The sequence below is a fragment of the Eretmochelys imbricata genome, chromosome 27 (assembly GCF_965152235.1).
Source record: "Eretmochelys imbricata isolate rEreImb1 chromosome 27, rEreImb1.hap1, whole genome shotgun sequence".
NCBI lineage: Eukaryota > Metazoa > Chordata > Testudines > Cheloniidae > Eretmochelys > Eretmochelys imbricata.
Genome location: NC_135598.1, coordinates 13417608 through 13428970, shown reverse-complemented (window position 1 = coordinate 13428970; position 11363 = coordinate 13417608). Strand labels below are relative to the sequence as shown.

Genomic DNA, 11363 nt, shown 5'->3' with positions numbered 1-11363 from the left:
TTAATATTTTAGCCTCTCAGGGAGGGAATAAATGCTAAAAAGAACAAAAACAAAATCACCTAAGGAAATAATAAAGGAAACAAACGCTCTGACGTCTGGGACTGTCCTGTGCAAACAAACAAAATTCATAAAGTCCGTGGAACGAGAGAGGTTTATTTGGGGGGAGCCGTGAGGTGCCAGCTGAGCCCAGTGCCAGGGAGGTGATGGGACGGAGAATACTGTGTGTGGGGGGGTTCGTCCTGCAGTTGGGTGGAAATCAGGGCTATGTATCCATCCCCCCAACACCCCCATAACTGAGGGGTTCAGAGGAAAGGAGATCCAGGTTCCACTTATCCTCCCCTGCTACTCCAAATCCAACTCCCCCCAAGCCAAGCCCATGTTCTGTGTGGTTTTTGAAAAGTTTTGCCCCTCCCCCCACCCCGACAGCAGCCCCGCCCCCATGGTCCCACCCCCTCCACGGGGGGGGGGGCGGGGGCGGCACTGCCGGTTGACACCCATGCGCAATATTTAGAAAAACAAACCAAAACGAAAAAGAACCAAGTAAAACGTGTCCAGGAGGGGCTGGGGGCGGGGCTCTCGCCCGAGTCCTGGCCCCGCCCCCTGGCCCCCTCCCCTCCCCCCGCCCTAGACTTCCTGATCCTCAAAGACCTCGAGGAAGAGGGGTGGGAACAGCTCGGTGGGGCACTCCACCTTCATGTGCAGGAAGCGGCTGGCGTGGCAGGCTCCGATCATGCGCAGGTCGGTCACCTTCATCAGCAGCTTGGGCCAGAAGTGGGGAATGTTGTGTTTGCGATAGTTGATGTAGTGTTCGAAGGCCAGCAGGTAGGTCTCCTGGCACTTCTCGATCTTCTCCACCCGCAACAGCCCGGTGCGGTCTGCGGGCGGGACGGGCGTCAGGGGGCCACGCAGCCTCCGCCCGAGGGTCGAGCCCCACGGCTGCCCTCTGTGCCTACCGCTGGCTATCCGCCCCTCTCCGTCCAACCCCCACACCGCGCCCCCTCTATCCCTCCCCACCTCTTCCCCTCTGCCCCCCCAGCTGGCTGTTCAGTCCCATCATTACCGCTTTATCTCCACCCCATAGATGCTCCTTTATCCGTTCATCTCCACATCTACCCCACCCTACCCCCATCTAGCCAGGCACCTGGCCCCACCACAAGCTCTCTGTCTCCAGCTCTCTCTGATACCTGAGCAACGGCTCCGGCTCTGGGCTCGCTGGCTGCACCGGGGACTTTGTCTCCTGCGCCCTGGGCCTCTCCCCTGGCGCTCTTAGCGGGCACCAGCAGCGGGAGCTTCACCCTCCCTACAGACGCTGAGCTGGTGCATCCCCGCAGCGTGGGGACCCCAGCAAGGGAAGCTGATGGGGGGCGGGGGCAGGCCATGGAGATCTCAGCTGAGCTCACAAGGGGAGGAAGGAACCGCCCCCTAGCCCCATGGGCAGCATCGGCCATGTGGCCTGGTGCATGATGGGAATATCCCTCCCCAGCAGCAGGGCCCAGTGGGTGAGGGGGCGGCCGCCCCCCGCTGGCCCTTACCTGAGGACATGAGCAGCACGGCCTGGAGCAGCGCCACCTCCGTGTCGTCCAGGTTGAAGGCGGAGAGCGACTTGCCCAGGTCGAAGATGGCGTCGGACACCACGCCCAGCCCGCCGTTCTTCAGCTGCTCCCGCTTGACGGCCATCTCGCCGCTCAGCGTCAACGTCTCGCTCTCGGGGTCGTAGCGCACGGCCGCCCGCAGCGACATGATCTCCATGCAGCAGCCCTTCAGCAGGATGATCTGGTCCTCGCAAGGCAGCTGCCGCGGGGCGGGGAGAGGGGGAGTCAGACACGTGGGGGGTGGGCAGGGTCGGGAGAGACCCTCGGCTGCCCCGTGCTCCGCCCACTGCCCCCCTTGGACTCCTCCCCCAGGCCCTGCCCCTCCCCGTCTCCCCCTGCTTTTAACCCCCTCTCTGCCCTCCTCAAGTCTCTGCCCCCCACCCAACCCATCTCCCCTCTCCCGCCGATCACCCTCCCCCTGCCCCTGCCTACCTCTGAAAACATGGGCAGTTTTTTGGCAAAGTCCACCACGCGGGTGATGGCTGGGGTAATGATTTTTGTAAACTCGCTGAACGCCTCCAGGTCAACCTTGTCCCCATCAGGCATGGAGGCCATGGGCGACTGGCCGATGTCCTCGGGCTGTGGGGAAGGCCGGGACAGCCCGTCAGGGAGCCGGCCCGCCCATTGCGCTGCCTGGACCCTTCTCCCCAGCCTCCTCCCTGCATGAGCCCCCACTGCCCCCAACCCTGGGAGAGGGGCTCAGGGCTTGTCCTCTTGGGCCCCAGGCAGGCTTGGGGGGAGCAGCCTCCATCTGGGCCCCTTGTGGCCAGGTTAGGGGAGAGGTGGTGGGGCGACAGGGTAAGAGAGGGAGCCATTCGCCCAGGGCACAGAGCCAGGAAGAGAACCCAGGAGTCCTGGCACCCTCTCCCCCGCGCCTTGTCTCTCCCATGGCCCCAAGGGGCTGTGGCCAGGAGAGGGAGCCCCCTCAGCAGCCGAACCCTGGCTGGCACAGGAGGGGGGCCATGGGACACCCGGCCTCCCCACTCAGAACTGTGCCCTTCACTCACCCACATGAGGTGGCATTAACCCCTTGGCAGCTGCAGGGGCCAGGGGGTGAGGCAGGATCAGGGCATGGATGAGCCCTTTGGAGGGGGGCTGGGTTTCCTCCCACTCACTCCTGGGAGGACCCATCATTCTCCTGTGCTGCAGGTTTTGGGGTTAGCCTCTGCCCACCCCGTCTGAGCTCCAGCCAGACCCCTGGGCATTGCCCCGCAGCCAGCATCAGAGCCTGAATGGAACCGGGCTCATTCTCCAGGGTGTAGAGCCAGCAACAGGGCTGGGGAGAGAACCCAGGAGTCCTAGCTCCCAGCCCCCGGCCCCAACCCACTAGACCCGGCCTAGGTCAGCAGAGTTGGGAGGGCGCCCCCATCTGGCAGCGCTTTGGTGACCCACGTCTGAAATGAATTTGCTGAGTCTCAGCCCAGTTCCCAACGGCTGCATCCTGAGACTCCCCTTCTATCCCGACTGGCCCATATGAGCTCCCTGGGCTCAGCAATGGCTGAGCGGGGCACAGAGCCGGAGGGTGGCCCTGCCCCCATGACGGAGGATGGGTGCGTCACAGGCGGCCTCGCAGAGCCAGTGGGAGAGGACGGGCTCAGGTTAGTGTTCTGTGATCCAGCGCCCACTTGGAGAGGACAGTGTCGTGCTGCCAGATTTCTAATGGGCCCATCACCATGGTCTCTAGGCTCTGAGCCCAACGGGAAAGGGAGCTCACTCCCACACCGGAAGGGGAGCAGGACGGGTCCCCCACACGGGCTGCACAGACACCAGCCAAGGCCAGAGCACAGGGGCGGGATCAAAGTGTCCCCTGCAAACTGCCGGCTCCTTGCAGTGGTGCGGCAGCTCTGGGCACCGGGGAGGGCCGTGTGCTCGAGCGGGCATTGCCCAGCAGGCCAGGGCCCGTGAGCACGTGAACGTCCGCGCGCCTGACTGCGGCTTGCACGCCTGCGAGGGGGCATACGGGCAGGGCTCGCCCGTGGTGGCTTGCCCCCAGGGTGAGCGGGCATACGGGCGGGCGTAGGCGAGGGGTCCGGGTCCGGGCGCTCACCAGGAATTTCCGCTTCTGTTTCCAGTGGCTGCCCTGGGCGTTGGTGCTGCGATGCGCCTCCGTCACCACGTGGATCAGCTCCCACTCCTCGGCGCTGGGCTCCGGGCGGTGCTGCAGGGTCTTGATCATCTCCTCCTTGCGCCGCCGCTCCCGGTTCTCCTCGATCAGCTTCCGCTTGGCCACCCGCTTGGAGTCGTCCAGCACCACTGGGGGGCAGCATGCAGAGGGGGCGGGGCGTGAGCGCCGGGGGCGGGGCCCGACCGATCCAACCCCAGCTCAGCTCCAGGCAGCGGCCGTGGCGATTGGCCAGGGAGCCGCAGCACGGGACTGGGGGAGCCTTTCAATGGGCAGAAGGGGCACCCCGCGTCCTGGGCGGGGAATCCCGATGCCACGTTCCACGTGACACCAGTGCGAAGTGAGGGGCCTGGGGCTACCCACAGGGGCAGCCCCTTTCTGGGGGCTCTGCCCCACCTGCCTCCAAGGGTATGGAGGGTGGTCACCGCCCTCCCCACCCCCCCCCCCACACCGGGGGGGGGGGGGGAATACGTGTCATTGTCTCACACTTGCAACCCCACCCCTCCGGCGTTAACCCCTTGCTGCCCTCGCAGCTGCCCCCGGCCACGGTACCCGCTACGGCCCGCTGGCTTGTGGCTGGAAGAGGCGGGGGCTAGCAATGGAGGCGGGGCCAGGGTCCCCACTCCCTGGCAGGCACCCGACCTGGGGAAACAGCCCCCCCCAGACAGGCCTGTAGCAGGGACTGCAGTAGCTGCTCCAATACCGGGCGAGTGAGCCTGGCCATGCGCTGCCTCCCCCCACGCCCTTGGCCTTGGCCCCCCCCGCCAGCCGCGGGCTGCTCCTCCCCCCTTACAGTCCATGGCCATGCCCACGGCGATGCACTTCTTGAAGCGGCAGAGCTGGCATTGGTTGCGGGTGATCTTGTCGATGACACAGCTGCCATCGTACTTGCAGGAGTAGGTCGGGTGCAGGTTCTTCTGGATGGTCCGTCGGAAAAAGCCCTGCGGGGAGCAGGACAGGCCCTGGTGAGACCCCCGGGCCGGGCCAGCCCCGAACCTATCCACCCCCGCCCCTGGAAAGGCGGGTGCAGGGGGAGGCCCCCAGAGGAACAAGCCCCCATGCAGCCCCACAGGGTCCTAAACAGGCGCAAGGCTGGTGTCGTGGGGGTGGCTCTCCTGGCACAGGGGTGCAGCCCCCGCTGAGGTGCAGCCCAGTTACGTGACAGGTTAGAGCAGGCAGAAGCGATGGAGGATCCTGGGTCCCCCTCCTCCAACGTTACCACAGCTCCCCTGCCCCAGAGGGGAGAGCGCCCCAGTGAGCCTCCCGCAGCCTGGGAAACTGAGCTCAATGATAGGAAGGTGCCCCCTACTGAGCCCCCACCCAGAGGTCTCCCCTCCACATGCAGACCAAGCCTAATGCTGCTGAGCTCGTGAGACACCCAGGCGCCTCCCTTGCCGGTGGGGGAGCCCGCTGCCCCGCAGGTGTGGGGGTGGCCGGGCCACGTCTCACCTTGCAGCCCTCGCAGGTGATGCAGCGGTAGTGGTAGCCAGTCGCCTTGTCACCGCACACGACGCATTGTTCATCTTTGTCCAGGTAACTAGGGATGTACCCTGGGGAGGAGGGAGCCCAGAGGTTACAGCCCTGCGGAGCCAGCGCTGTGGGGAGGGAGGGAGCCCGCCCCACGGCCTGCAGGAAGCGGGTGCGGTGGCAGAAGAATCCCGCAGCCTGGGACAGCCCCAGGGGTGGCAGGGACCCAGGCCCTGTGCCAGCAGGCTGGAGCCCCGGAGGGGGACACGTTCACCCAGCCAGACACCAGGTGCGACTGTCCTGCTCCATGCTGTAGGCCCCGGGCGCAGAGCCCAGGGCTGGGCAGCACACGGGCAAGGAAGGAGCCGGGTGGGGCAGGGTGTCACAGAGAACCGGGGCCAGGGGCAGGTGCCAAGCAGCAGGCGAGCAGGGCACAGAGCGGAGGCAACGCAGATGTGTCCAGCGGGCCGCTGAGGAGCTGACAGCCAAAGCACATTGCGCTCAGCAAGCGGGCAGGGGCTGCCCATGGACCCAGGGCTCGGGACACAGAGAGAGACGCCCCCATGGCGCCTTGTTCTGGCAGGCGGGGACATGAGTGGGTGGAAGGGGCAGCTCAGGTGGCGCCGGGTGCGGCTGGCAGTGCCAGGAGGAGCCAAGGGCTTGCACGGAAAATGCCAGACGCTGCAACCCAGGAACTTGACTCAGGAAACACAGACGCAGATGGGCACAGAGCCCCCCTAAGCTGCCCATGCCCCCCTACGCCGTCCCCTCCCACACCAGCCCCTCCATGTTCCACACCCCCGTTGTGCTGCCCCCTCCACGCCTCTAAAAGCATCCGGCCCTGCTCCCATCCCAGCCGGGAAGCCCTGCCAGCCTTGTCCCTGGGACAGGCCCCCACCCCCGTCACGGAGGTCGTGTTGTTTGCTGAGCCAGTGGGTTTATCTCCCGCCGGCAGGGCCCCACTGTCCGGCCTGCTGGAGCTGATACCCTGACCTGCCCCAGCCCAACCTCCCTGGGACTCGGAGCTGGGCCCCCCCCACGCCCTGGCCTGACCCTGAGACCCTCCCCAGGGCACTGTAGGAACGGATCTCCTTTGTGGGGGGCACACCGAACAGGGCAGGACCCTGCGCCCTCCTGGCCTGGACACCAAGTGCCCTGTGAAGGGGGCACTAACCCGCCCAGGGCTGGGGTGCCCCCCAGCCTGGGGCAGGGCCCAGTGACGAGGCCAAGGAGAAAACAGCCACATGCTTGACCCATCAGCCGGGGCACGAGACAACGCCCTGGGGTGCCCGCAGTCTGTCCTGGGGCCAGGGGGATGGGACAGGCCTGGCCCAGGGGTGGGGGGACACACAGTACCTGACATGCTGCTCTTCACCGAACATTGGCTGCTCTTTCTTTTGCGTTTCCCATCCAGCCACCTGCAGCAGAGCGAGAACAAGGCCTGGTTACTGGCCGCAGAGACGCCCCCCGTGCCTCCCCCCCTCGGGAGCCCCCCCGACAGGCGGGTCGCCCCTCCTGTCCCCATTGCACAGTTGGGAAAACCGAGGCATAGGGCAGAGACCCACAGGCCAGCCCCAGCTCAGGCTGCAGGTGCCAAGGGGCCAGCCAGGGGCGGTGACAGGCTGCTATCTGGGAGAGCAGGGGAGATAAGGGGGCTTGGGAGGGCCAGGGGGAGGCTCTGAGCCCCCCCCACAGCTTCCTGGCCCCAGGCCTTCTTCTCCCACCCACTGAGTGACCTCCACTGGCCCTATAAACCTGACGCCACCCCCCCGTCCCTCTAACCCTAACCCCATGCCCCCCAGCCCTGTAACTCCGACCCCATCCCTCCCTCTGAACCAGACCCCATTCCTCCCCGTCCCTCTAACCCCAACCCCATCCCCCCCAGCTCTGTAACTCCGACCCCGTCCCTCCTTCTGACCCAGACCCCATCCCCCCCAGCCCTGTAACTCCGACCCCGTCCCTGCCTCTGATCCCGACCCCACAGCCCTCTGACCCAGACCCCATCCTCCCCAGCCCTCTAACCCCAACCCCATCCCCACCAGCCTTGTAACTCCGACCCCGTCCCTCCTTCTGACCCAGACCCCATCCCCCCCCAGCCCTGTAACTCCGACCCCATCCCTCCCTGACCCCACAGCCCTCTGACCCAGACCCCATTCCCCCCGTCCCTCTAACCCCAACCCCATCCCCCCCAGCCCTGTAACTCCGACCCCGTCGCAGCCTCTGACCCCAACCCCACAGCCCTCTGACCCAGACCCCATCCCCCCCCCCAGCCCTGTAACTCCGACCCCGTCCCTCCCTCTGAACCAGACCCCATTCCTCCCCGTCCCTCTAACCCCAACCCCACCCCCCCAGCCCTGTAACTCCGACCCTGTCCCTGCCTCTGACCCCGACCCCACAGCCCTCTGACCCAGACCCCATCCTCCCCAGCCCTCTAACCCCAACCCCATCCCCACCAGCCTTGTAACTCCGACCCCGTCCCTCCTTCTGACCCAGACCCCATCCCCCCCCAGCCCTGTAACTCCAACCCCATCCCTCCCTGACCCCACAGCCCTCTGACCCAGACCCCATTCCCCCCGTCCCTCTAACCCCAACCCCATCCCCCCCAGCCCTGTAACTCCGACCCCGTCGCAGCCTCTGACCCCGACCCCATCCCCCCCCCAGCCCTGTAACTCCAACCCCATCCCTCCCTGACCCTGACCCCACAGCCCTCTGACCCAGACCCCATTCCCCCCGTCCCTCTAACCCCAACCCCATTCCCCCCAGCCCTGTAACTCCCACCCTGTCCCCTCCCTCTGACCAGACCCTATCCCCGACCCCGTCCCTCTAACTCCAACCCCATCCCCCTCAACCCTATAACTCCCACCCTGTTCCTCCCTCTGACCCGGACCCCATTCCCCCCCCCACCACCCCGCCATCTAACCCTATCACCACCCCGCCCCGGCCTCTAACCTGATCCCCCACCCCGTGCAGTCTCACACTTTCCACGCCCTCAGAGTCTCAATAAACAGGAATCCAAGGGTTGGATTCAGAGGCCCCAGGGCACTGAGATCGGGGGGCGAGGGGGGCAGGGGGCGCGGAAGCTAGTCCCCAGTAGTGGCACCCAACCTGCCCAGTTCGGGGGGGGGGGGCAGATCCGCCCGCTGTGGGTGGGGGGAGGCAGCATGCCGGCTGCAGAGGGGCCTCGCATGCCCTTCCGTCCCCAGGACGGCCGAGCTCGGAGGGGTTTGCGGCAGCGACGCCCCAGGAACCCCCAGGTAGAGCGACGGGAAACTGGCCAAGCAAGCCACAAGGTGGTGCCGTGACATGCCACGAGCGAAACAGCCCCCAGCTGGATGGGCGGGGGGGGGGCAGAGCCCAGGAAGGGGCGGGGGAATTTACCACCACAAATGGGCAACGGCCAGCGCCTCCTGGCTGCAGCCAGGGACTCCACCAACCACTGCCCTCTCGGACCTGCCTGCTGGGGCTCTTCCAGCTCCCTGGGTCCAAGAGGGGCCATTTGATTAGCACAGGGCAGGGGTCCCCCGCTTCAAGGCCTGGCAGGCATGGCGCACGGGGGCGCAGGACAGGTGGGGGGGTCAGGGCAGGTGGGCATGGGGCAGAAGGGTGCGGGCCAGCCGGGGAGACAGGGTGTAGGGGACTGGGCAAGTGCAGGGCACGCCGGGGGGCACAGGGCAGGGCAGGCCAGGGGGGCACGGGGCAGGAGGGCACAGGGCAGCCAAGGAGACAGGGCGTAGGGAACCAGGCAGGTGCAGGGCAGGCCAGGGGGGACAGGGCAGGAGGGCATGGGGTAGGAGGGCACAGGGCAGGTGGGGGGACAGGGTAGGCCGGGGGCACAGGGCAGGAGGGCATGGGGCAGGGCAGGCCAGAGGCCATGAGGGCACAGGGCAGGCGGGGGGGGAAGGGCAGGATGGCACAAGGCAGGCGGGGGGGCAGGCAGGCCAGGGGGCACGGGGCAGGAGGGCACAGGGCAGGGCAGGCCGCGGGGCACGGGCCAGGAGGGCACGGGGCAGGAGGGCACAGGGCAGGGCAGGCCGCGGGGCACGGGCCAGGAGGGCACGTGCCAGGAGGGCACAGGGCAGGGCAGGCCGCGGGGCACGGGCCAGGAGGGCACGCGCCAGGAGGGCACAGGGCAGCGCAGGCTGGTGGGCAGAGCAGGCCAGGCGGCATGGGGCAGGAGGGCATGGGCCAGGAGGGCACGGGGCAGGGCAGGCCGCGGAGCACGGGCCAGGAGGGCACAGGGCAGGGCAGGCTGGGGGGCAGAGCAGGCCAGGCGGCACGGGGCAGGAGGGCATGGGCCAGGAGGGCACGGGGCAGGGCAGGCCACGGAGCACGGGCCAGGAGGGCACAGGGCAGGGCAGGCCGCGGGGCACGGGCCAGGAGGGCACGGGGCAGGAGGGCACGGGGCAGGGCAGGCCGCGGGGCACGGGCCAGGAGGGCACGGGCCAGGAGGGCACAGGGCAGGGCAGGCCGCGGGGCACGGGCCAGGAGGGCACAGGGCAGCGCAGGCTGGGGGGCAGAGCAGGCCAGGCGGCACGGGGCAGGAGGGCATGGGCCAGGAGGGCACGGGGCAGGGCAGGCCACGGAGCACGGGCCAGGAGGGCACAGGGCAGGGCAGGCCGCGGGGCACGGGCCAGGAGGGCACGGGGCAGGAGGGCACGGGGCAGGGCAGGCCGTGGGGCACGGGCCAGGAGGGCACGGGCCAGGAGGGCACAGGGCAGGGCAGGCCGCGGGGCACGGGCCAGGAGGGCACAGGGCAGGGCAGGCTGGGGGGCAGAGCAGGCCAGGCGGCACGGGGCAGGAGGGCATGGGCCAGGAGGGCACGGGGCAGGGCAGGCCGCGGAGCACGGGCCAGGAGGGCACAGGGCACGGGCCAGGAGGGCACGCGCCAGGAGGGCACAGGGCAGCGCAGGCTGGGGGGCAGAGCAGGCCAGGCGGCACGGGGCAGGAGGGCATGGGCCAGGAGGGCACGGGGCAGGGCAGGCCGCGGAGCACGGGCCAGGAGGGCACAGGGCAGGGCAGGCTGGGGGGCACGGGCCAGGAGGGGGGACCAGGGCAGGAGGCGGAGGGTCGCTGGCCCCCAGGGCCCACGGCTGGTTTTTCACTCTCAGTGACATTCAAAGACAAAATGTCCTTTTGGCCCAGCTGGCAGAGGCAGGTCGGCCAATCGGCAGCCAGGGGCCGGCAAGTCATTTGCATGGCGCGATTCCATTGGTGCGAGCGGCTGGAAAAGATCAGCCCCGCGTTTCCCGGGTGTGGGTCTGGCACCGAGCCAGGGGCATGGGGCTGGCACGGCCAAGGGGCTGCGGGCCGGGATTGAGGGGCACCGGCAGGGCTGTGCGTGGGGGACCGGGGAGCCCCGCCACCCCCCTGGGGCTGCTCCTGGGAGCGCCGCGCTCCCTGGCTCCTGCCAGGGGCCGACGCCCCCCCAGTCTCGGCTCTGTAGCGAGGGAAGGACGATCCTGCAGGGAGGGCAGCGCGGCGGAAGGGGGGCAGGCAGGCAGCACAGAGCCCAGGCCCGACCCTGTGGGGCTGCACCACAAAAGGGGGGATTCTCCTGCTCCGAGGCCCGGAGCCGCCCAGGGGCTCAGAGGGTGACCCTGCCTTGGCCCAGCTCCTGGCCGGGGGGAGCCACGTGCTCCCCTGGGGAATCTGCCCCAGCCCTGCCTGTGCTCACACAGCTTGTTTACCAGCTGGGCACCGCCAGGGCGTGGGGCCCTCATCAGGGCTGCTGGGTCATCAGGGGACAGGAGCCTTCAGGGTAACAGGCTTCCTCCTGCCCTGCCTGACCCGGAGACTGCTCCCAGGGCAAATGAGGGCAAGCCGCTCCGTCAGCAAGGCGGGGCTGGAGTTGGGCAGAGAACCCCGGAGTCCTGGCTCTCCCCCTGCTCTAACCACTAGACCCCACTCCCCTCCCAGAGCTGGGGACAGAAGACAGGAGAGCTGTGGGGAGCCAGCACAAACCACTAGTCAGTTGTGTCCCTCCACTGCCCTGCCTCCCTTGGCCGGGGACCCTTTATCCCTCCCGACGGCAGCAGTAAATCACAGGCAACCTGATCCAGCGGCTCATGCCAACCCCTCCAGAGGAGGCAGGGGTGGAAAGCCCCGGCCCCAGCCCCACGTGGCTCTGCAGGGCTGGGCAGTGCTAGGGAGCATGTGTCAGCCCGGCCCCCACTTCCCCCGCC

The 11363-nt window shown here is 68.1% G+C and overlaps 1 protein-coding gene across 3 annotated transcripts in view; it reads right to left on the bottom strand.

Annotated features, from left to right (window-relative positions):
• Positions 1-504: 504 nt before the first annotated feature.
• Positions 505-11363, bottom strand: part of THRA (thyroid hormone receptor alpha) — a 40563-nt gene continuing 29704 nt past the window's right edge. The window contains exons 4-10 of one of the 3 annotated variants that reach the window (XM_077806420.1): positions 6538-6599; positions 5164-5264; positions 4508-4655; positions 3640-3845; positions 2025-2171; positions 1533-1791; positions 505-875 (exon numbers count right to left, since the gene is read on the bottom strand). In XM_077806420.1, coding sequence (XP_077662546.1) covers positions 625-875; positions 1533-1791; positions 2025-2171; positions 3640-3845; positions 4508-4655; positions 5164-5264; positions 6538-6599 — 1174 coding nt within the window. In that variant the 3' untranslated portion in view covers positions 505-624. Of the gene's footprint in view, positions 876-1532; positions 1792-2024; positions 2172-3639; positions 3846-4507; positions 4656-5163; positions 5265-6537; positions 6707-11363 lie in introns of those variants that run through there. The other 2 variants (XM_077806419.1, XM_077806421.1) reach the window with 2 other exon arrangements.